Source organism: Antechinus flavipes, chromosome 5 (genome assembly GCF_016432865.1).
Source record: "Antechinus flavipes isolate AdamAnt ecotype Samford, QLD, Australia chromosome 5, AdamAnt_v2, whole genome shotgun sequence".
In the NCBI taxonomy this organism is placed as follows: domain Eukaryota; kingdom Metazoa; phylum Chordata; class Mammalia; order Dasyuromorphia; family Dasyuridae; genus Antechinus; species Antechinus flavipes.
Genome location: NC_067402.1, coordinates 226,490,332 through 226,517,176, shown reverse-complemented (window position 1 = coordinate 226,517,176; position 26,845 = coordinate 226,490,332). Strand labels below are relative to the sequence as shown.

At 36.2% G+C, this 26,845-nt stretch overlaps 1 protein-coding gene across 2 annotated transcripts in view; it reads right to left on the bottom strand.

The window, feature by feature from the left end:
* Window positions 1–24,075, bottom strand: part of TFCP2 (transcription factor CP2) — a 65,506-nt gene extending 41,431 nt beyond the window's left edge. The window contains exon 1 of one of the 2 annotated variants that reach the window (XM_051962918.1): window positions 23,793–24,075. In XM_051962918.1, coding sequence (XP_051818878.1) covers window positions 23,793–23,914 — 122 coding nt within the window. In that variant the 5' untranslated portion in view covers window positions 23,915–24,075. The remainder of the gene's footprint in view (window positions 1–23,792) is intronic. The other variant, XM_051962917.1, reaches the window with a different exon arrangement.
* Between the last annotated feature and the right edge of the window lie 2,770 nt (window positions 24,076–26,845).

The window sequence follows — 26,845 nt, the reverse complement described above, 5'->3', positions numbered from 1 at the left end:
TTAGCCCATCATGACTAAGTAAATGGGCTGTTCCTATGAATATTCTATAAAATTTCCCTACATCTAAAATATAAGATTAAAATTCTGTTTGGCAAACAAAATAAAGTCTCTCTTTCTCAGACAATTCTGGACTATAAACAAATAAAGAGTTGCTCAAATTTTTGCTAATTCACATTTTCCCTGTATTGAAAATAAGTGTAACAAGAAGAGGTTAAAACCAAAGGCAGTGATAAACTCAGCCTCCTTTTTGAAGAAAAGGAAAAATGTGGAGACTAACAGGTTTGCTCCCCTCCCCAAAGAAATATACAGTTTAGGGCAAATCCATTATGGTAGATCATTTTATTCCAATAAACACCTGTATCACATAATGAATACTCCTTTAGAATATAAACTAATTTGTAAAATTTTGCAATGGAGAACATTCTAGTATTGCCTTTATAAAAACAAAACACCAACAGCTAGCACAAAGAAAAACAAATTTATAGAAAACCTGGAAAATGACTCAATTAAGCCAGACCTTTCCAAAAGAATTAAGGTTGCAAACAGAAGAAAAACAGCAAGTGAAAATGTAAAGACAACAAATCTTAATCTCTGTGACAGTGTGGCTATTTGTACTATATGTCACAATGCCTGATGTGATGCTGCATGAGAAAACAAAAATGGCACAAAAAGAAAAAAAAAAAAAGAGTAGAATAGTCTTATTTCAGTATATAGAGGAGATCCATACTGAAGATAGTATACTTTAAGAGTAATAAGGAATCAAATCTCAAAATACTGGGAAAAGGGATAATATCAAATACTCGGTGTCTGTTATTACCCAAATGTAATGGTGCTTTAAATATTAAGCAAAATAAAACTAATATTAGTAATTATTAACCTATATAGTAGTATAGTATAGTATGTATGTTATACATACTATAAATAAAGTAAAAGATAGTTTACTATCACTCTGCAGGGATTAAGAATTTGGGAATAATGTCTTGGAGGAGGACATGTATTACTTCCTCTGCTTTTTCTTGAGCAGGATGGGAAGGTCTCAATCCAATTTGTAGAAGTATCACTCACTACAACTAGGAGGGACAGAAGCTGCCAACTGGAGGTGTATGAGTGGAATCAAATTGTTAATCCTCACCAGAGAAAGATCCACACCTCTGAATAGGTTGGAGAAGGGAAGCAGCACAAAGACAGCCCTCAGAGTTAGCCTTAGCATAAATTGCACAGGACCAGCAGTCAAGTTTCAAGGTTTTTGATAAAAGATGTCTGTCAAAGAGGAGTTTAGTAAAGTTGGAGAGGGCTTCATGGCCAACGTGAGAGAGTAGTTTCCACTGCAGATGAGACTATGAGGGAATAAACAGCCGGCCAGTGGTATAGAAGCTGGTCAGTATCAGATGAATGAAATCTTTCCAGCAAGTGTACTTAGTTAGGGTAAGTGGCTAACTTTGGAGGGGAAGGGGATTTGAAGAGAAGAGCATAGAAGATAGAAGTCATAAGGAAGCATTTCAAGCAGCCTGTTCAGCAAGCTGGTTGCCACAGTTCACGGCAGAGTACATAGTCTGGTGTCCTTTACAATGCATGACAAGAAAACTCAGAGGAGAGCTGGACAGCGAAGAGGAAATCTGTGATTTGAGGGCTGTGTGTGAGGAGACTTTCTTTCCCAATAACCCTATAAGCATGGAGGATGTAGAAAAACATATTTAGAATCAATATAGAGATGGAAGTATTTATCTTTCTCCCCATATAAGGGCCCTTGTTAAAGCAATGAATTCAGCCTTCTGGGCTCAAAGAAAGGGGCCAAGAGCACCTGATTCAACAGTCTCATGGAGGGAAACAACCGAGTAAACAGAATAGTGGGTTCTTTTAAGCACAAAATTTGAGTTGTCAGGAAACCAAAACCAGGGATGAGGAGAGGGGAATTGCTCATCTTGGGGGGGTAAGCATGATTAAAGACTTCTTCATAGAAATGATCAAGAAGGGAGTCTTATGAGGATGGGAGTAGTATAACAGAATTAAGCATAGAGCAGGTCTTTAGGGTAAAGTCAGAGAAATCACGAAGAGGGCTTGGTGTCTCTGTTTATGCGCTTCACCTCTGGGATGTCCTGGAAATTAGGTGGGGTATAGATAGTATGGGGTTGTCCAAGAGTTACTTTGGAACCTCCATCTATTAAGAGGACTGTGGCTGATACTGTATCACTATACATTTTTACAAAAATTTTGTAAGAATCACCTACATAGACATTGAGGACACATCCTTGATGAAGTGTGAAAAGAGGCAAGCTCTTACTAAGGGCAATATACAAAAGAACATATTTAAAGTCATGCTAACTATAAAATAAATACAAGTTCCTGCTAGCTTTATTATTAATTATATAAAAGCCTTTTTAAAAAGTAGTTTGTACAAAACTAATGCAAACAAGATTAGAAGGAAAGCAATAAATTGGGAAAACATTTTTATAGTCAAAGGTTCTGATAAAGGCCTCACTTCTCTAATGTCAATTCTCTAATTTATAAGAAATCAAGCCATTCTCCAATTGATAGTCAAAAGATATGAACAGACAATTTTCAGATGATGAAATTGAAACTATTTCTACTCATATGAAAAGGTGTTCCAAATCACTATTGATCAGAGAAATGTAAACTAAGACAATTCTGAGATACCACTACAGCTCTCAGACTGGCTAGGATGACAGGAAAAGATAATGACGAATGTTGGAGGGGATGGGGGAAAACTGAGACACTGATGCATTGTTGGTGGAATTGTGAATCATTCTGGAGAGCAATTTGGAACTATGCTCAAAAAGTTATCAAACTGTGCATACCCTTTGATCCAGCAGTGTTTCTACTAGGCTTATATCCCAAAGAAATATTAAAGAAGGGAAAGGGATTTGTATGTGCCAAAATGATTGTGGCAGCCTTTTTCGAAATGGCTAAAATCTGGAAATTGAATGGATGCCCATCAATTGGAGAATGGCTGAGTGGTATATGAATTGTGGTATATGAATGTTATGGAATATTATTGTTCTGTAAGAAATGACCAGCAGGATTTATACAGAGAGGCTTGTTCAGACTTACATGAATTAATGTTAAGTGAAATGAGCAGAACCAGGAGATCCTTATACACTTCAACAACAACACTATGGGAGGATATATTCTGACAGAAGTGGATATCTTTGACAATGAGAAGATTCAATTCAGTTCCAATTGATCAGTGATGAACAGAACCAGCTACACCCAGAGAAAGAACACTGGGAAATGAATGTGGATAGCTTGCATTTTTGTTTTTCTTCCCAACTTATTTTTACCTTTCTAAATCCAATTTTTCTTGTGCAACAAGAGAATTGTATAAATATGTACACATATATTGTATTTAAGATATACTTCAACATGTTTAACATGTATGAGACTGCCTGCCATCTAGGGAAGGGGGTGAAAGGGAGGAAGGGAAAAGCATATGTTCTGTCAATAAAAAGCTATAATAAAAAATAATAAATAAATAAAACAAAAAAAAAACCGTGTGTAGTAGACATTAAAGCAATATGTAAATGAGTTCAAATGTAAATTTGGAAAATATAAATGTCACTTAAAGGCTTTCTCCTGACATGGTCGTTCTCTTCATAAGATTACTTGAAAGATGAGAATACATTTAATAACCCTCTGAATGTCTGTCACTATCATGGAGGACATGAAGCTTAAGAATCCATCTAGAAGAGGGATTCTCTATAGATGGTGTAAATTCCTCTGAAGTTCATGTTTGTGGATAACAATGTACTGATAGTTTAAAGCCCCAGAACACTAAAAAAGCCTCCAAAATAATTCACTTTGGCCTTTGGCTACAATGAAAAAAAAAAGTGATTAAAGAATGTTTATTGTCCAGATTATAATAAGCAGTTGAATGAACAATCCACAAAGCTAATCTATCAGTATATACATCTCAGACAGACATTAGGAAATGACAATGAAATAGGCACAAAATTGAATAAGAAGAGAATGAGTCACATTGTAGTTGGGACACTATGTAAGGCTTTTAATGACCTCAATTTTCTCCTTTAAAAAAGGTCCATCTTTTAAACACAGACAACCTTGTGGTGCTGCTCTTTGATTGTGAATCATCATATATCCCCTAAGATCAAAATCTGATAAAAATATGTGCAAATAGTTTTCAATATTCACCCTTGCAAAACCTTTTGTTCCAAAATTTTCTCCCTCCTTTCCTCCCACCCCCCTCCTCTAAACATCAAGTAGTCCAAATAAGTTAAATATGTGCCATTCTTCTAAACATATTTCCACATTCATCATGCTGCACAAGAAAAATCAGATAAAAAAGGAGAAAAAATGAGAAAGAAAAAAAAAGCAAGCAAACCACTAAAACAACCAGAAAAGTAAACCCAAGCATTGTTTACAAAGATTGCAACATCTGTAGAATAATATCTTTATTTACACAAACTTCCAAGAAAAATCATGATTAGAAAGGATGTTTTAGTTGGAAGTGAAACGGTAAATGAAACCAAAGAGCTAGTAATATCTGTCCAAACAAATGCAAGGGAAGTCACCTGAGCAGTCTATGAAAAGTAGCTTAAGCGAGGCAGCTAGGTGTTGCAGTGAGTTCAAATTTGATCTCGGACACTTAATTCCTAGCTGTGTGACCCTGGGATCACTTAAACCCAATTGCCTCAGTGGAAAAAAAAGCAGCTTAAACAAAAGATGGAGAATTAAAGATGACCTGTAACAGATGGTAACAGGGAAAAATGAGCTCACAGAATTAGAATGTGCAATGTTCAACAAGAAAATAGAAGAATTTAACTCTTTCTGAGGAAAGGAGATAGTACTAGTCTCAGGACATGCCTGGGGAGAGGAAATTAATAGATGCCTAAAGAGAATGAAGATAATCTTGCTATAAATGGAAATCAGAAATAGAAATACAGAAAGAGGAAAGAAATAGTGATAAAGAATGAAAGAAAAAGTTCAAAGGATTAAAATTAAAACCAAGTTTCAGTTGATTGTGATTTGTAAAACATGATTGAAACCCAATTCTTCCCCTTCTCTCTCTCTCTCTCTCTCTCTCTCTCACACACACACACACACACACACACACACACACACACACACACACACACAATTTCAACTACATCTCAGGGGAAAAGGATAGGGATATAAGAAACTGCCATGTTAGAATTTTTGGAATCTGGAAGAATACTGAATGAACCCTAAATCTAGCAAGATAAAGGGACCATATACCAAGGTCAATGACAAAAAAAAGTTATATCTACATGTGTCTATAGTCTATGTACACATATATATTTATATTTTTGACATATTTATATGTATGCATTTGTATACAACATTATTTGGGGTAACAAAAATGGGGGAAGAAACAAATTTGAATTTGGTATATGCATGCAATAGAATATAAATGTGTGGAAATGCAGCATGGTACAATGGATAGAGTTGGTTTCAAAGTCAGACGATGGTTCAAATCCTGATTCAGACATATATAACTTGTGTGACCCTGGACAAGTCACTTTTGTCAGGAAAAAGAAAAGGTAGAGAGAAGTGGGGAACAAAGATATTAAGTAAACATGGAATATAAAGAGAAGAAACAAAATTATTTATTGGTAGATATTATAGTTCACAATGTAAACAATATAAGCAAGTTTGGAGAAAATATGCATCTGGGTCTGACGGCCTTAAAGCTAAAGAAAATAAACTTACAGACAATTGCATATGAGAAGTTAAATGATCAGCACAAAGAAATAGAGAATGCTAAGTAAAATAGTCAGAAATGGGTGTGTGTGAGCAGATACAAATCTTCCTATCTCAAGACTATTTGACAATGACAATTAGAAGGGGAGGAAAGAAGGAAATAAGCATTTATTAAGCACTTACTATGTACCAGGCCCAGTGCTAAATGCTGTACAAATATCCCATTTGATCCTCACAACAACCTTGTGAGATTTACTAAAATCTGTGAAATGGAGATCACAATCCAAGAAAGGGTTTAAGTGACTTGCCTAGGGTCTTCTATCTAAGCATCTGAGAACAGGTTTATACCTATTAAAGATATTTGTGATTATCATTTGAGGGCAGTGCATATTCCAGATAGAAGAGGAACACATAATAATAGTAACAGCAAGCCTCTGATATAGGTTTATACATGTGCAATACTTTAAAACATATTTATGTTGTGCAAGAAAAATCAGATCAAAAGGGGGAAAAAACCTTGAGAAAAAAAAAAGCAAACAAACACAAAGGTAAAAATACTATCCTTTGATCCACTCCACAGTTCTCTCTTTGGTTATGGATGGCATTTTTTTTTTTAATTTTATTTTATTTAATAATAACTTTGTATTGACAGAATCCATGCCAGGGTAATTTTTTACAACATTATCCCTTGCACTCGCTTATGTTTCGTTTTTTTCCCCTCCCTCCACTTCCCTCCCCCCAAGATGGCAAGCAGTCCTATATATGTTAAATATATTGCAGTATATCCTAGATATAATACATATTTGCAGAACCAAACAGTTCTCCTGTTGCACAGGGAGAATTGGATTCAGAAGGTAAAAATAACTCGGGAAGAAAATCAAAAATGCAAATAGTTCACATTCGTTTCCCAGTGTTCCTTCTTTGGGTGTAGCTGTTTCTGCCCATCATTTATCCATTGAAACTCAGTTAGGTCTCTTTGTCATAGAAAATGGATGGCATTTTCCATAACAAGTCTACTGGAAATGTGTTGAATAACCAAATTGTTGAGAAGAGCTAAGTGTATCACAGTTGATCATCACATAATCTTACTGGTTATTGTGTACAATGTTCTCTTGGTTCTACTCATTTCACTCTGCATTAGTTCATGTAAATCTTTCCAGCCCTTTCTAAAATCATTTTTTAGAAAACAAGAGTATTCCATTATCTTCATATATCACAACTTATTCAGTCATTCCCCAATTGATGAGCATCCACTCATTTTCCAATTCTTTGCTACCACAAAAAGGGCTGCTACAAACATTTTTGCACATGTGGATTCTTTTTCTTCTTTTATCTTTGGGATACAAGCCCAGTAGTGGCACTGCTGGATCAAAGGATATATACCCTTTGGACAGGGTTCCAAATTACTCTCCAAAATAGTTGGATCAGTTCACAACTCCATGCATTAATGTCCTAGTTTTCTCACATCCCTTCCAACATTTTTTATTACCTATTCCTGTCATCTTACCCAATCTGAGAGATATGAGGTGGCACCCCATAGCTGTCTTAATTTGCAATTGTCTAATCAATAGTGATATAGACCATTTTTTCATCCAAATAGAAATGGCTTTAATTTCTTCACCTGAAAATTGTCTGTTTATATCCTTTGACCATTTTTCAATTGGGAAATGATTTGGGTTCTTATAAATTTAACTCAGTGTTCTCTATATATGATTTAGAAATGAGATCTTTATCAGAAACACTAGCTGTAAAAACTGTTTCCCAGCTTTCTGTTTCCATTCTACTTTTGGCTATCAGTTTTGTTTGTGCGAAAACTGTTAAATTTAATGTAATAAAAATTATCCATTTGATAAAAAGTATTTATAGCAATGTTTTTCATAGTGGTAAAATATTGGAAATTGAGGGGATGCTATTAATTGGGGAATGGTTGAATAAATTGTAGTATATAAATGTAATGGAATACTATTGTGCAATAAGAAATGATGAACAGACAGATTTCAGAAAAATCTGGAAAGACTTGTACAAACTGATGCAAAGTGAAATGAGCAGAACTAGGAAAATATTGTACACAGTATCAACAACATCGTGTAACGACCAACTGTGAATGACTTAGCTCTTTTCAGCAATACAGTGATCCAAGACAAGCACAAGGGACTCAAAAGAAAATCGACATCCAGATAAAGAATTGATAGACTCTGAATGCAGATTGAAGCATAATTTTTTTTCTACTTTCATCTTTTTTTGATGGTTTTTTCTTTTGATGTTTCCTTTCCCAAATACAATTAATAGGAAAATGTTTTACATGACAGCACATGTATAACCTATAATAAATTGCCTACCACTTTTGGAAGGAGGAGGAAGAAAGAGAAAAATTTAGAACTCAAATTCTTGTAAAAATGAATGCTAAAAATTGTTTTGACATGTAATTGAGTGTGTGTGTGTGCCACTATTTTAAAAAAATGCATTATTATCTCCTTTGCCACTGTACCCTAAGGACTTACAGATAAAACAGCTTGCATATGTCTTTCCTGCAATTGAGAACATGAGTTTCTTGAAGAACTCTTCATTTACCTCAAAAGTCTCCAATGTCTTTATGCTCTCTGACAATCTCCCCTACTCTCCATTTCTCTCCCCACTTTGACGACTCCTCTCTTGAATCCCTAGCTCCGCAACATATCACCAATTAAGCTCAGCCAAGCCTCAGTCTTGGATCACAACCATTATTTGTTTTCTCTTCTATGCTGAACAAAAGTGGAAAAAATTCTCAACCATTCTGACAGAACCCCCTACAAACTAATGTTACCAAACTTCAACTAATCCTTTACTGCTGCTAGACAACCCAATAGGATTTTCTTATCAACTCTCTATTCCACTCTGTACAGAAACTCTTCCAAATCTTCAATACTCCTTAACCTCCCCAAGGCTGCTCTTCACTTATCAGGTGAGACTACTGTCTCATATTTTAGAGGGAAAAAGAAAATTGAGGCCATTTGTCTCTTATCACTCAGATACTTTTTACCACTCTCTCCTCCTTTAGCCCTCTTTCACATGATAAAGATCATGACTGTTTTGTTGTTTTGTTGTTGTTTTTTTTTTTTTTTTTTGCTGAGGCAATTGGGGTTAAGTGACTTGCCCAGGGTCACAACAGCTGTCTGAGGGCAAATTTGAACTCAGATCCTGCTGACTTCAGGGCTGGTGTTCTATCCACTGCGCCACCTAGCTGCTCAGAAGTAGTCTTAATCTTACCAAGGATAACCACTCTACCTTTTCAAGTGATCCCATTCCATCCTGTCTTCTCCAAAAGATTGTCCCCTTTGTCATCCCCATTCTTTTCCTTATTATCAATCTCTTTTTTCCTACTGGCTCACTTCCAATTACCTACAAACATGCCCATATATCATTATTGTCCTATTTTTCTTTTGCTCTTTATAACTAAACTTTTCAAAAAGGCCATTTACAATAGGTATCTTCACTTCTCATCTCATTCTCTTCTTAACTCCTTAGAGTACTGTTCCCAATCTTCATCATTCCACTAAAACCAATATCTCTAAAGTTAACTTAAGAACTTAGTTGTCAAATGCAACAGCCTTTTCTTAATCTACATTTTCTTTGGCCTCTCTAAAGCTTTTGACATTGTTGATCACTCTCTCTTCCTTGGCATTCTCTTATCTCTAAGTTTTCAGGACACTACTCTTTCCTGAGTTTCCTCCTACCTATATGTAAGCTTCTTTTGTCTCCTTTTCTGGATCTTTCTCCTGATGACAAAAAGATCCTGATCTTTTCTTCCTCTATACTACTTCCATGTGTGATGTCATCAACTCCCATGGATTAATGGCTACCTCATTGTAGAGAGGTTCTTTGTACCTTTGTAGATGGTTCTCAAATAAACCTCTTCTGCTTCAACCTTGGCTGACCTATGATCTCTCATCTCTAGCTGCCATTCAGACATCTAGAAATGGATATACAGTAGGCATCTTAAAACTTATTATGTACAAAACAGAATTCATTATATTTTCCCTAAACTTTCCACACTGCCTACCTACCCTATTACTATAGAGGACATCATCATCCTCCCTCCCTGTCCCTTAGGTTTGCAACCTAAGATTAATCCTGGATTTCTCACTATCTTTCATCCCCACATATAAGCTGTAACCACAGTCTATCAATTTCAACTTTGCAACATCTCTTATAGATACTCCCTTCTTTCTTTGGACATTGCTACCATTAGAATGCAGGCCCTCAATCACCTCAGGCCTGAATTATTACAAGGCCTAAATTATGACTCAAGTTCCTTCTCACTCCAATCTATTCTCCATTCAACTACTAAAGCAGATTTTCCTAAAATGCGGATCTGATGATGTGACCCCTGTTATTCAGGGAGAAAAAACCTCCAGTGGCTTCCTATTGCCAACAGGAATAAATACAAAGTCTTCTGTTTGTGATTCAGAGTCCTTCATAACTTGGCTCCTTATTACTTCTTCCAGTCTTCTAACATCTTACTTTGTGACATTAGCTTTCTAGTTATACAAACAAGACACTCCACACCCTTTAGGCTCCAAGAATGTTCTTTGGCTATCTTTCAATCCTGGAATGCTCTCCATCTTCATCTCCCTGGCTTCCTTTGAGTTCCAATTAAAATCCCACCTTTTACAGGAAGCTTAGCCCATCTCCTTTTAATTCCAGTACCTTCCAATTCATTACTTCCTCTTTATCCTATATATATGTGCTGTCTCACCCTTTAGTGCAGTGGTTCTCAAAGTATGGTCTAGAGAATCATGGGAATCTCTGAAACCCTTTTAGAGGGTCTACAAATTCAAAAATAGTTTTTATTTTCAATATGGTAAATGTCTATAAATATAATCCAGATAAACAAAAATTCTTTGGAGGGATCCTCAATAATTTTTAATAGGATAAAGATACTGAAAACAAAAGTTTGAGAACCAGTGCTTTAGTGTTTGTGAGTTCCTTGAAGGCTGGAATTATCTTTTGACTCTTTTTTGTATTCCTAAGACTCAGCACCAGGGGCTGCTAGGTTGTGCAATGGGTAAGAATGTCAGGCCTAGAGTTAGGAAGATCTGAATTCAAATTCAGCATCAGACACATACTAGTTGTATGAGCTGAGGTAAATCATTTATTCCAATTTGCCTCAGTTTCCTCATCTGCAAAACGAACTGGAGAAGGAAATAGAAAACTGCTCTAGTACCTTTGTCAAGAAAAACTCAAATAGGTAACAGAGAGTTGATAGCAATGACTGAAAAAACTAAACTACAAGCGCTTTAGCCTGGCACATAGCAGACACTAATAAATATTGACTGGTTCAGAAGGTGAATGAGAACAGAGATTGTTTTGCTTTTATATATTTCTATATCTACATACACACATACATCCTTAATGTTCAGCATAGTGTTTTACACATAGTGCTTTAAAAAATGTTCTTTATTTCAGGACAAGATAGATTTTCAAATGAATTCTGTCAAAAGACAATCAACTGATACTAAATAAAATTCTCAAAATGAGGGAAAGAAAAGATTCTACCAAACTGCTTTTATGATTGAAATAACATGGTCTTGATATTTAGATACAGCAGAAACAATAATGAAACAATCTATAGCCCAATATCTTTAATGAATATCAATGCAAAAACATCAAATAAAAACTTAAACAAAGAGACTACAGGAATATACTGGGTTTGTTTTTTTTTTTAAATCATTATGGCCAGGTTAGCCTTATATGCGGAATGCAGAGTTGTTTCAATATTAGCAAAACTTTAAACATTAAAAAAAAATTGTTATTAAAAATATAAAAACCCACATGATATCAACATATATAGAAAAGACTTTTTACAAATATATTTTTTAAAAACAATAAAGATATCCTTTATTTATATGGAAAATAGCATTTATCTTAAACAAAGAATCAGTATTATTTATAAAGAAGAAATGCTAGATGTTTTGCAAAATGATCAGGAATCAGGGATCAAAGATACCCATCAGTGGTCCTCAAAGTGTAGTCCAAAGAATTGTTGGGGTCTATGAAACCCTTTCAGAGGGTCTACAGATTCAAAATTATTTTTTATTTCTAATATAGTAAATAGCTATAAATATAACCCATGTGAACAAAAACTCTTCGAACAGATCCTAGATAGTTTTTTAACAACATGAAGATACTGAGAACAGAAGTTTGAGAACCACTGATATACATTATCACTATTGATAAAATTCTGGAAATGCTGGCTATAGCAATGTCAAGAAAAATAAATTAAAGGAATAAGGATAGGCAAAAGAGAAATAAGATTAAGCTTAGAACCCTAGAGATTCCACTTAAATAATAACTTTAGCAAAAAAGGAACAAAAAGTAAACCAAGTAAACCCGTCTTAACATTTTTGTTATACATATTTAACATGTATTGGTCAACCTGCCATTTGGGGGAAAAGGTGGAGGGAAGGAGGGAAAAAGTTGGAACAAAAAGATTTGTAACTGTCAATGCTGAAAAATTACCTATGCATATATCTTGTAAATAAAAAGTTATAGTAAAAAAAAAAAATGATAGTATCCTGAAAAAAATTTTTTTTTGTTATACTAAGAAAACTCAAAAGGTTAAGATGAAAATTCTATACAAGCCATCCTCCAATTATAAATGGTCAAAGGATATGAACAGACGATTGAAATTAAAGCCATTTCTAGTCATGAAAAAATGCTCTAAATGACTATTATTGGAGAATTGCAAATTAAAGCAACTCTGAGGTACCACTTCACACCTCTTTAATTGGCTAAGATGACAGAAAAGATAATGATAAATGTTGGAGGGAATATGGGGAAAACCAGGACACCAATATATTGCTGGTGGAGTTGTGAACTGATCCAACTATTCCAGAGAGTGATCTGGAATTATGCCCAAAGGGCTATCAAATTGTGCATACCTTTTTGATCCAACAGTGTTTCTACTGGGCCTGTACCCCAAGTAGATCATAAAAAATCGAAGAGAACCCACATGTGCAAAAATATTTGTAGCTGCCCTTTTTGTAGTAGTATCAAGGAACTGGAAACTGAGTGGATGTCCATCAATTGGAGAATGGCTCGATAAGTTATGGTATATGAATGTTATGAAATATTACTGTTCCACAAGAAATGATCAGCAGGATTTCAGAGGGGCCTGGAGAGACTTACACAAACTGATATTAAGTGAAGTGAGCAGAAATAAGAGAAATTTGTACACAGCAACAAGATTATATGACCAATTCTGATGGCCTGGGCTCTTTTCAACAACGAGGTGATTCAGACCAATTCCAACAGACTTGTAATGGAGAAAGCATCTATACCCAGAGAGAGGACTGTGGGGACTGAGTGTGGATCACAATCTAATATTTTCACTTTTTTTGCTGTTGTTTGGTTTTTTCCCCTCTCATTTTTCCCTTTTTGATCTGATTTTTCTTGTTCAGCATGATAAATATGGAAATATGTTTAGAAGAATTGCCTAGTTTAACCTATATTGGATTACTTGCTGTTTAAAAGGGAAAAGAAAGAGAGGGAAGGAGGGAGAAAAATATGGAATACCCTTTTCTAAGGATGAATATTGAAAACTATCTTTATATGTATTTTGAAATTTTTTTTTGAAAAGATGAAAATTTTATTTAAAATAATGACAATATATTGTTCTATAAGGAACAATCAATAAAATGATTTTAGATAAGCCTGGAGAAACTTACATGAACTGATAAAATGAGCAGAATCAGGAGATTACTGTACACAACAACAAGATTATACAATGATCAATTCTGATTGACGTGGCTCTTTCCAACAATGAGATGATTGAGGCCAGTTTCAATGTCATTGATTTTGTGATGGAGACAGACATATACACCCAGAGAGAGAACTATGGGAACTAAGTTTGGATCACAACATAACATTCTCACTCTTTTTGTTGTTGCTTGCATTTTGTTTTCTTATTCATTTTCTATCCTTTTTGATCTGATTTTTCTTGTGCAGCAAGATACTTGTATAAATAGGTTTACACATATTGGATTTAACATATATTTTAACATGTATATCATATATTGGATTGCTTGCTATTTAGGGGAAGGGTGGGAGAAAAGAGGGGAAATTTTGCAACACAAGATTATGCAAGGCAACAATACTATCTAAGTTAAATTTACTTACTTCTTCAATAACACACCAAACTACCAAAGAATTACAAAGCTTAAAACATGTTATGAAATTCATCTAGAAGAAAAATTTAAAAACATCTGAAAGGGTTGCCTATCAATCAGGGAATGTTAAACAAATCATGATATATGATGTAATGGAATATTATTATAACAAGTGACACTGAAAGTGAGCAAACCAAAAGACTAATTCATATGATGATTACAACAGTGTAAAAAAAATAAAAATAAAAATAAAAACTTTGAAAGCCTTAAGAAGTTTGATCAATCCAATAATTAACCAGGAATAATTAACTAATACAAAGCATGCTTCCCAACCCCTATCAGAGGTCCACTAGAGATACAAAACATGATAAACCTTTTCAAACAAGACCAATGTGTGCATTTCTTTGACCTGATCATGCTTATTTGTTACAAGGAAGGAACTTTTTTGGGAATAAAGAATGGAGATTAGTGCTAGCAATGTTTTGTTATTGTTCAGTCAAGTCTGATGCTTCATAAACTCATTTGGGGTATTCTGGCAAAGACAGTGGAATGGTTTATCATTTTCTCCTTCAACTCATTGTACAGATGGGAAACCGAGGCAAACAGGATTAAGTGACTCCCCCAGGATCACACAGCTAGTTAAGTGCCTGAGGATGGATTTAAATTCAGGTCTTTAGGCTCCAGGTCTAGAGCTCAAACTACTGTGCTATCTATATTATCTGTCCCTAAAAATAATAATACCAATTTTTTTTATAGAAAAAGGAAAAAATGAAGCCATGAAACATATAAACTTAATAATAACTGGTATTTACATATTATGTTAAGATTTACATTATCTCTTTTGAATCTCAAAACAATCCTCTAAGGTTAAGTGCTATCATCAACCCATTTACAGAGGAATTAACTGAGACTAGAGATAGATTATAAGATTTATCCAGGATCCCAGATGAGTTTAAGTCTGAAGAAAGATTTTAAATCAAATTTTCTTGACTCAAAGTTCAGTGTCCTCTTTATATCACCTAGAAGTTAGAACAAAACTAGTTCAGAGGAAGACACAAAATATCAAGGGATTCAGAATTAAAATGTTGAATTTATACATATGCACATGTATATACATATACACATATATACAGGTGTAAATATATGTGCGTTTTATAAATTTTATATGCATATGTATATATTAAAGCAATAAGTGATAGACATAATTTCACAATCTATTTTTCCTGTTCTTTGTAATAAAACTGTTTATGGTGATTGATGCTTGTCAAATTTTCAAATGTTCACATTATCTAAGAGTACTAGAGTAAGAATTTTTGGAGGGGAAAACTTTAATGGGAATGTTTTCTCATTAAAAAATAGTTCTGAGCATATGGTAATAATAAAATTATACTTGTAAATCTGTAGGACAGTGAGCTGAGGCTAGCAGTTCAACTTTCTTTTGTGTGGAGAATTCATTAGGGAACGTCAATACCATGTAGTTTAAGCTAGTTCTTTCCCTAATAGGTAAGAAAGTTGTAAACAAGACCTAAAGGCATAAAGCCCAATAATAAGAGTAATTACAGTCCTTAAAGGTTTGTAAAATGCTGTGTATGTATGAGAAATTTAACCTTTACTACAACCTTGTAAGGTAGGTATTCTTATCATCCCTATTTTTAAGATGGATTATCTGAATTAGAAAAAAGTTAAGTGACCTGCCCAGGATCATACGATAGTGTCTAAGGCAGGACCAGAATTCAGATTTTCTTTCTTTAATTCTAGCATTCTAATCCATTTCACGACCTAGCCACTCTACCACAAACACAGTTCCCTGATCATCTCCAAGGGCCTACTTGAGATCCATCCATGTGATATCAGGGCCTTTCATATTTGGCAAGTGTTCCATCAACCATCACAACTTGTACTGTGAATTAGACAAAGACTGCCAAATCTCCCAAACTAAGCGCTGCAAGTACTGATTTCTTGTTGAAGTTTTAGGCTATATTGAATTAAATCTCTACGTTAACTGCTGAATAGTCTTCACTTTTTCAAAATTCAAATCCTAGCTACCAAATCAGTCCAGTCAGTCCTGCTCATGTAATAAGATCCTAAAAGTTCTATATATACAATTTATATCCTAGCATATTTTTATTTAAATAACAATTAAATACTGTTTAACTGTTGTTCTAGTTAAAATGAACTTCTAGTTAATTTCATATTAAACTGGGAAATTAAACGTCATGGAAAAGAAATACAGAGGATTTGGAAATTATCATTAAAAAAGCAATTCTGTATCTAATGTACACCCAGCACACATATATACAACTGGGTATTGCCATCCAACCATATTTACTCCTAAGCCTTTTTGACAGGGATCTATATTCAAAGGACTATCTAAGGAAAATGGAAGTCAATCTTCCCTGGGAGTTCTGATCTTATTTCATATGGAAGTTTCACCATTTTCCCTTTCAATCCCTTCCCCCAATCCTTAGCCCCTGTCATTATGACTTTCTTTCCTAATTACAAAGGCAGAAAGCTACAGGTAACTATTCTTTTTTCTAAGACAGATTATTCCCTTGTCCTGTAAAAGATAAGTTATTAAGCAGATATTTTCATTTGATGCCCTCAAAACAGGTATCACATACAATCATTAATATTCTCTTTTTACAAGTGAGAACAAGAGATACTTGGTGACCAGCCCAAAATTAATTGTCCAAAGGGATAATTCAAATCTGAAGCCAATTGCATTTCAACACTATTTCTTGATAGTCAGGAAAACAGATACATACATAGGTCAGGCTTTATTTTTACATATGTATATGGCTTATTATTTAAGAACACACATGTTTCTAGGCTCCCCAGTAATAACTTATAACATATTTTCCCCTAGAAAAAATTCTACAAAACAAGGTTTCTTAACCTTTTTTTGGTATTATGGACTCCTTTAAGTAATCATTCTAAAGCACAGATCTGACCATGTTATTCTCCTTCTCAGAAAACTCCAGTAGCTCACTATTACCTCCAAGATAAAATTCTGTTGGCATTCAAAGCCTTTCCATAACCTGTCCCACTCCCCCAGTCAGTCCTCACACACTCCCTCCCTTCCCTACATTTCCTAAGATTTTTGCTATTCCTTGAACATCCTAATTCCAATTCCAGCTATTTCACTGACAATTCTCCATACCTGGAATAGAGGCTCTCCCTTCTTATCTTCACAGAGTTGGCTTTCTTCAGGTGCTGGTTAAAATCTTACCTTCTAGAGCAGGGGTCCTCAAACTACGGCCCGGCCCGCGGGCCAGATGTGGCAGCTGAGGACGATTATTCCCCTCACCCAGGGCTATGAAGTTTCTTTATTTAAAGGCCCACAAAACAAAGTTTTTCTTTTTACTATAGTCTGGCCCTCCAACAGTCTGAGGACAGTGAACTGGACCCCTATTTAAAAAGTTTGAGGACCTTAATTCTAGAGGAAGCCTTTCCCAATTCCCCTTAATTCTACTGCCTTCCCTCTGTTGATTATCTCCAAATTTATCTCATATGTATTTTGTTTGTCCAGTTGTTTGCATTTTGTCTCCTCTATTAAATTGTCTTTTATTTTTCTATCTTCCTACCCTTAGCACAACACCTGGCCCATAGTAGGAACTTTATAAAAGCTTACTGAATGATTGCTAAATTTCAGTTAGAGGTTAGTGAAAATTAAAATATGATCTTTTTTCCCCATCCAAATTTATGAATTCCTTGGCCAGAGTGTAAGTGTGGGTGAAGGGGTTGTTCATGGACCCCAGGGTAAGAGCCCTGCTATATAGGGTTAGGGGTCTGTAGCCACTGAGTCCAGGTACTTCTAGATAGACTAAATTTTTGCAGAATAGATGAGGAATTTTAATAACTCTGTGTAACACTGTTTATAAACAATGTAATTGAGTTTCTCTCCTACTCAGACGGTGCCTGCTCCAGGCCTTCCCTTTTTGCCTCATTTCCCATGGCACTCTCAAGAGATGTAAATGCTCTTTTTTCTCCATTTCATGACCACTGGCACTATTCCCCTTCCTCAGTCTCTTCTCTACTGTGGTGTCTGTCCCATCCTTCCACATAACCCCTTGTTCTTATTCTCTTGTTTGTCTCTTTGACATACCCTATATATCTCATGTTCAATCTCTCTCATCTACTGGTTCCTCCATCCTTACAAAAAACTTTCACTAGGAAATACCTTTCACAACAGTGGACGCAAAGAATTCTGGTAAATAAGATGACCGTGAAACAAAATAGACAAGTTACAAAGCTAGAAAACTGCAGATGCAAAACAATCAGTTGGAATCAAAAGAAAAACAATATAAAATAAGGAAAAATCTTCATGGAAAACCTCATTGCAGAACCAGGAGATCATTCATTGTACACGGCAACAAGATTATACAATGATCAATTCTGATGGACATGTCACTTCTCAACAGTGAGAAGATTCAGGCCAGTTCCAATGATCTTGTGACAAAGCGAGCCATCTACACCCAGAGAGAGGACTGTGGGAACTAAGTATGGATCACAACATAGCATTTTCACTCTTTGTTGTTGTTTGCTTACATTTTATTTTCTTTCTCATTTTTTTCCCTGTTTGATTTGATTTTTCTTGTGCAGCAAGATAATTGTACAATATGTATGCATATATTGGATTTAACATACATTTCTACCATATTTAACATATACTAGATTACTTACCATCTAGGGAAGGGGGTGGGGAAAAGGGAGGGAAAATTGGAACACAAGGTTTTGCAATTTTGCATAATGTTGAAAAATTATCCATGTATGTTTTGAAAATAAAAAGCTTCAATTATAAAAATCTATCTGATAAAATTCTTATGTTCCAACTACTAAAAAAAAAAAAAAGATTTATTTGTTGTTTTTCAGTCATGTCCAACTCTTCATGATCCCAATTGAGGTTTTCCTGGCAAAGATATTGCCATTTCCTTCTCCAATTCATTTTACAGATAACAATCAAAGCAAACAGAGTTAAGTGACTTACCGAGGGTCACACATAGCTAAAAAGTATATGAGATCAGATTTATACATTTTCCTGACTTCAGACCCAGAACTTTATCCACTATCTAGCTTCCTTAAAGAATTTATACAAATATATAAGAACAAGTGGCAAAAATATGAACAGAAAGTCTCAAAAGAAAAACAAAATATGAACAATCATATGAAAAAATGTTCCAAATCACTAACAATTAGAGGAATGCAAATTAAAACAAGCACTAGGGGTATATAGCTCATCCATCAAAATGCCAAAGAGAAAAATAGCAACTGTTGAAAGAAACTGTTCGTAGTGGAGTTCTGAATTGGTTCAATCATCCTAGGAAACAACTTGGCACTACAAGTTAAGTGCACATTCTCTTAAACCTCTTTCAGCCTCCTCTCTTTTTATTTATCCTCTTACTATTAAGGACACTACCATCCTCTGAGTCACAGACTTCCAAGCTGTAAGTCATTCTTGGTTCGTCATTTTCTCTCACTCTCCATATCCAATCAATTGCCAAGGCCTGTTCATTCTACTATCATAACATCTATTAAACCCTCTTTTACAAATGACATTGGCAGCACCTTGGTGTAGGCCCTCATAACCTGAATTAAAAAAAAAAAAACCCTTTATTAAGGTTTAAATACCTTTCTGGTTAGTCTCCTACTTTCAAAATTGTTTTCCACTCCCAATAAATCCTCCACTGTCAAAAATCTTCAAATATAGACCTGACCAAGCCATGCCCCATTCAATAAATTCTAGTGGCTCTCTCACACCTCTATTATAAAATATTAAATCTTCTTTTCAACTGACCTAACCTGGTCCCATATCTTTCTTCTATCTTTTACCTCAACTATATATCTTGAGATTCAATGGCACTGGCTTTACTGCTACTCATACAAGAAGCTCCATTTCTGGCTATTTTCACTTTTGTTTTCCATGCCTTCTCTCCCTCCTCATCTCTTGTTTCCCAAAAGTCTTAGTTGAGAAATGACTGACTAAGTTATGGTAAATTAATATAATCTCTTCTCTGTAAGAAGCCTTCTAATAGTGCCTTCTCTCTAAGATTACCTACAATTTATCTAGTTAACTCTAATGTGAACTCCTGGACAGAAAGGATTTTTTTCCTTGTCTTTCTTTGTATCCCAGTGCTTAGCACAGTGTCCAAAATATAGGAAATGTTAAATGTTTGTTGACTTGATTTGACTAAGCTAGTAGTAATATTAGGCATGAGCCCAAAAGAGGTGAAGGAGAGAAGAAAAGGACCTACATGAACAAGAACATAAACAATGGCTGGGAGACACAGTGAATAAAATCCATGGCCTTGGAATCAGAAGGATCTAAATTCAAATCCTGCCTCATAATTATCAGCAGCATGATCTTGGGCAAGTCATTTCACCTCTTTTTGCCTCAGTCTGCTCAAGTAGAAAAAAGGGAGATAACAGGACCTATCTCTCATGGTTGTGAGGATAAAATAAGATATTTGTAAAATGCTTTGAAAACCTTAAATAAAGCAATATATTAAAGAAGCTAGTTACTATTATTATAAACATTTTTTGTTTTAGTAAAAAAAAATCGAAGAATTGTTGAACAAATTGTGGTATATCAAAGTGAAAGTGTATTACACCATAAGAAATAAAGACTGACAGGTTTAAAGAAATATGGAAAGTTATATGAATATAGAACAAAATAAGCAAAACAAAGAACAATTTACAGATGGTTACAATAAGAATATGCTGAAAAAATAAATCTCACTAGATCCTACTATCTCCTCAAATTAATCTTGCTATTATCTTCCTTTTTCAAGCCAAATTTAGTTAAAAAAAAAAAAAAACAAAACACTATCTATTCTTGTTTCCGCTTCTTCTCTCTCCTCTACAATCTAGTTTTGGTTTGAACTCAGCAACTGAAATTGTTCTTTTCTAAATTACCAATGACCTTTTAAGTCAAAACTGATAGTCTTAATTTTCATCCCTCTTGATCTCTATAGCATTTGACACTTAAATATTCTTTTGTCTTCGATTTTTCTCTAAATTTTTCATGTAACAAACCTCTCTTTTGGTTTTCTTATCTGTATGAATGCTGCTATTCAATATCAATATTTAATGATATGATTGATTATCTACATCACTGCCTTAAATTGTGCCAAGTCTGTCCTAGACCATCTTCTCTATTTTTGTTCGGTAATCTCCGAAATTCTATGGGTTTAAGCATTACTCTCTATGCAGATGACTCCTAGTCTATACATTCTGTTGGGACTCTCTCTTGAGTTCTAATGCCATCTCACCAGTGCCAAATGCACATTATAAACTAAATATCTCAAGGATCCATCCAACTCAATTGTTATTCCTTATATGCATCCAATTAGTTTTCAAACCTTGTTTCTACTTCCACAATATCTCTGGCATACATCTCCCCTTCTCTTCATCTACATAGTCATCACCTAGTTCAAACTCTCATCATCTCTTGCTTTTCCTGCCACAATTTAGTTGGTTTATACATTTTTGCTATTCCTCATACATGACACTTCATTTCTCATCACAATGCCTTTGCACTGACTGCTCACATGCCTGAAATGTTCTTCTTTCTTACCTTAAGACTCTTAGCAAATTGTTGTTTGTCCTTTGTTCTCAAAGAGGACCATCATGACATCAGGGAGGGGATGCCATGACATGCAAGTAAGTTGCACTTAAGGGAGGGCTATGCAATGTCACCAGCTTTATTCTCTTTTCCAGAACCATCTGGGCCCAATTGTAAATACAAATCAGTACAACTGCAGTGGGAGTCCTTGGCCTTTTTAGGCCTGTCTTTAATAGGTCTTAGCTTGACAGAGACAATCTTGGTCTACAGGGATCTCTAGTTCAAGAATTTTCCTCATCCTCCCTGTTAATGCATTCTTCCCAAAATTATTTGAATGTACCCCTGTTATTTCTCCCTTTATAGCAGAGATGGGGAACTTTTTTTTTTTTGCTGCCCAAGGCCATTTGGATATTTATAACATCATTCATAGGTCATATAAATTTATCAACTTATTTAAGTCAAGCAGTGGGAGATTTGTTGTACATAGTTTTGAGGACATCACCTGTGATTGCCTTAGTAAATGATTTCACAGGCCTTATGAGGACAAGACGTTCCCTACCCCTGCTTTATAAGCCTCCTTAGTAAAGGAAATATTTTGTTTCTGTCTTCTTATCCTCAGTGCCTGGCGTAGAATAATCACAATATAATGCTTACTTGGTTGAGAAACAAATAAGTAAAAAAATGTTCATGATAAGTGACAAATTTTGGAGAGGGTGTGAGAAAAATGAGATATTAATGTACTGTTGGAACTGTGAATTAATTCAACCATTTTGTAGAGCAATTTGGAACTATGCCCAAAGAGCTATAATATCATGCATACCCTTTGACCTAGCAAGGCCACTGCTAGGTCTGTATCCCAAAAGAGAGAAAAAACAAGGAGAAAAAGGATTTATAGATACAAAAAAATAATTATAGCAACTCTTTTCTGGGGGCAAAGAATTGTTAATTGAGAAGATACCTATCAATTGGGAAATGACTGAATAAATTGTGGTATGGAATTATGATGGAATACTATTGTGCTATGAGAAATGATGAGCAGGATGCTCTCAGAAAACCTGAAAAGACTTCCATAAGCTCATGCAAAATGAAATACAATGTGATGGAATATCATTGTGCTGTAAGAAATGACAAAGATGATAAATACAAAGAAGTATTGGAAAGAAATATGAAATGATGAAAAGTGAAATTAAACCTGGAAAACCAAATATATAACTACAATGAAAATGGAAACAAAGCAACTGAAACTGAATTATAAGTCATTAATATAATTATATAAATTTATAATGACCGAGACTGACCCCCAAAGAAGGTATTAAAAAATACCTTCCCCTGATTTTTTGCAAAGGTAGGAGGGATTAAGAGTATGGTACACCACATATGACGCTAGATTTTGGAGGGTCACATTAGCTAGTTTTGTTGAACTTTTAAAAATTCTTTGTTACAAGGAACCTTGCTCTGGGAAGATTTGGAGTAGGAAGTTTCAGTGATAATAAAAACAAAATATGTCAGGAGTTTTTAAAATCACACATTTAACATAATTTGCCTACCCCATGTAAATAGTGAGTGGATCTGCTTTCTATTAAGGTGTAGTAGAAATTTCATTTCCTTTCAACAAGTATTTACTAAGTTGTTACTGTGTGTCTAACTCCCAAGTAGCAGCACCTGCACAAAAACCCAATTCCAACCCCATCTCTTCTAACCAAAGTATACATATACTGGCCACAACCCCACTAAATTTCAAAACCAAGCAGATTTTCACCACTTTGATTAAAACTACCCTGTGGTCAATGTGGAGAAAAGGGCGAGAGAAGGGAAGAGAGAGAGAGGAGGGAAGGAAACAGAAAGAAGGGGAGAGGAAAGAAAACGGGAAAAAGATGAGAAAAGGGAAAAGGGGAGAGCAAAGGAGGAGAGAAGAGGAGGAATAGGAGAGAAATGGGGAGAGAGTTAAGCAGTGAAAGAGGAAAGACGGGACAGAGGAGGAAAGATAAAGAAAAAATAGGAATAGAGAAGAAAAGGGAAGGAGAGGGACAAAAGGAGGGAAAAGAAAGAGAGAGAGGGAGGGAGGCAGAGAAGAAAAAGAAAGAAGATAAAGGAAAGAGCGAGCGAGAAGAAAGAGAAAAGAGAGAGCGAGCGAGCAGAGAGCGAGAGCAGAGAGAGCGAGCGAGCGAGAGAGCAAGAGAGCAGAGCGAGAGAGAGAGCGAGAGAGCCAGAGAGGCAGAGAGGCAGAGAGCGAGAGCGAGAGAGAAAAGAGAGAAAGAGCCCTTGGTGTCGGTCGGAGCTTCAATTCACATCCCCGCCCAGAACATCTCCATTCTCACCCATAAGATACTTTCTCAAAGAGGCTTTTTGTGCCCGCCGAGGTCCGGCACCAAGGCCAGATCACTCACCTCATGCTATAGGCCCCCGCGCCTAGCTCCTGGCCGATCCCAGACAGACTGGAGTCGAAGTCCTGCACCAGCCCGGACTCGATCACCTCGTCGGCCAGCGGCAGCTTCAGGGCCCAAGCCATCCCGCCTCCTTCCAAAGGGCGCCCTGCAGATACTGGCCTTTCTTGCGCTAGGTAGGGACTTTGCGAGGTCCGACCGGGGTGGCGGGATGTAGTTCCGCTCCACCGGACCAAGATTAGAGGAAAGTCCACCCACGCCCACCCCGACCCCCACCCTCGGTCTTCTGCCCCGGGCTGCCCCTCCCCGGACTCCGAATACCCCCGCCCCGTCTGGCTGCTAGCTCCGGAGAAGCGGAGACGCTCCTGAGACTCTTTCAGTGAAGACACACAAATCCCGGATCTCTCCGCTTGCCCCCCCCACCTTGCCCCGGCCCTGCCCCCCGCCTCGTAGCTCTAGCTTCGGGTCTTCTAGCTTCCCACCCACCCCACCCCACCCCCAACCCTCCCCACAAGTATCCCACCCCTCGGGGCCTGCGCTCTTCTCTTCCCCAGCACAGGCCTCACTTCCGGTCAATCTTAGTCTTCTTTCCGGTCACTCCTCCCCAACCCGCCCGTCCCCTTAGAACTAAAGCTAGAACAACTTTCCTGGGAGTCTCCCGACTCACTCACAATCCCCACCCCCACTCCTCCAAACCCTAAAGCCCTCCCCCAAGGCAGCCACAAAGCACGGAGAAGGGCGCCCAATGCTTGCCTCAAAACCCAAGCCTACAGAAGCTCTGCTCCACCCCTCCGCCTGCTCGTAGACCCCTCTCCCGCCAATCATTACACCGTCTCGTCACCCGCCGCTGCCAGGCCAACCAATTCTAGTGCGTCCTCTTGAGTGAGACCGCCTAAATTCCCCAGAAGTGTCTCTCTCTTCCCCCCATGATGGGCGTGGCTCTCATTCTCTGCAGAGGAGATTGGCAGTTTCTACACAACTCTCCTCCTCTAGGGGCGGGACTAAGCGGGGATTTGAGCAGCCAGCACTGAGTTTGGGTACCGCTCAGTCCCTCGCCGTCTTCCGCTCAGCAGTTCCATCACTATTACTATTTTCTGCCTTTGGCTTTGACTAATGACGGGTTGTATACGGGGTCACATGTCCAGTCACGTGTCCTCACAGGCCTGACCGTGAACATTCTTAACCTAAGAACCCATGAACTTTTTCTTTTTAAAATAGTTTTTATAATTAGGCACTTAAGTTACTCAATGACTTGAATGCTAGTCAGGAAAACATAGTTTCAAAACCTGCCTTACACATTTACTAGCTATGTGACCCCAGGAAAGTCACTTGACTTCCTTCAGCCTCAATTTCCCCATCTGTAAAAAAAGTCTTATGATAATATGCTTTAACATACTTAACATGTATTGGTCAACCTGACATCGGGGGGAGGGGAGGGAGGGGAAGGAGGGGAAAAATTGGAACAAAAGGTTTGGCAATTGGCAATGCTGTAAAATTACCCATACATGTACCGTGTAAATAAAAAGGTATAATAAAAAAAATTTTTAATAATTAAAAAAAAGTATTATGATAGCACTTACCTCATTGTGTTGCTGTGAGGACCAAGTGAGACAGCCTGTTCAACCCTAAATTTCTTCTGTGATTCTATGTATTTTATTGTGTGTATTTTTATTTTTTATTTCTTTTTAAAATAGTATTTTATTTTTCCAAATACATGCAAAGATAGTTTTCAACATTCACCCTTGCAAAACCATGTGTTCCACATTTTTCTCTTTCCCTTCCCCTTCCCCCTCTTCCCTAGATAGCAAGTAATCCAATATAGGTTAAACTGGGCAATTCTTCTAAATATATTTCCATGTTTGTCATGCTGCACAAGAAAAAGCAGATGAAAAAAATATTAAAAATGTGACAAAGAAAAAAAAAAGGCACGCAAACAATAAAAAAGGTGAAAATTTTGTTGTGATTAACATTCTCTCCTACAATCCTCTCTCGGGATGCAAGTGGCACTCTCCATCACAAGTCTATTGGAATTGGCCTGAATTACCTTATTGTTGAAAAGAGCTGAGTCCATTAGAATTGATCATATAATTTTGTGGCTGTGTACAAAGTTCTCTTGATTCTACTCACTTCACTTAGTATCAGCTTGTGTAAGTCTCTCCAGGCCTTTCGGAAATCATCCTGTGATGATTTCTTATAGAATTATAATATTCCATCACATTCATATATTAGCTTATTCAGCCATTACCCAACTGATAGACATCCACTTAATACTCAGTTCCTTGCCACTATAAAAAGGACTGCTACATTTTTGCACACATGAGTCTTTTTTTCTTTCTTTCTTTTTTTTTTAATCTCTTTGGGACATAAGCCCAATAGAGACATCACTGGATCAAATTTCACAGTTTGATAGCCCTTTGGGCATAGTTCCAAATTGTTCTCCAGAATGACTGAATCAGTACATATTTTGTGTATTTTCAAATATTATGTGAAAGGTTCCACAGGCTTCACCAGACTGCCAAAGCAACATGATACAAAAAAGCTTAAGAACCTATCTTTATATACTATGTTTATTCTCCCAACTTTGAAACTTCCAAAGGAAAGTAGCTCTACAATTAGAGAAAGTGGAGATATGGTGGGATAGCATGATTAGACCTACAAATCAAGGAAACCTAGAAAGGTTTAATGTCTTTCCTAGTTACACTATAGAAGAAAAATTTGGACTTAAGTTGCCTTGACTCTTATTACAAACCCCAAATTACAAGATGTGGGTTTCTGCCTTTTTTTTTTTTTTTTTTTTTTACTATTTTCAGTGTGGATATCATGTAAGCCTCTCTGTGTCTCAGTTTCTTCATCTACAAAATAAGAAAGTTGAAGTAGATCTGGAGTTCTTAAGTAGAGATCTATGAACTTGTTTCCATTTTTAATGTTTTTATAAGTTGAAATATAATTGCTTTGGTTTATAATTCATTACTTTATTTTTATACATTTAAAAGCATTCTTCTGAGTCCATAGACTTCACCAGAGTGCCAAAGAAATCCTTGTCGCAGTAGTAAAGA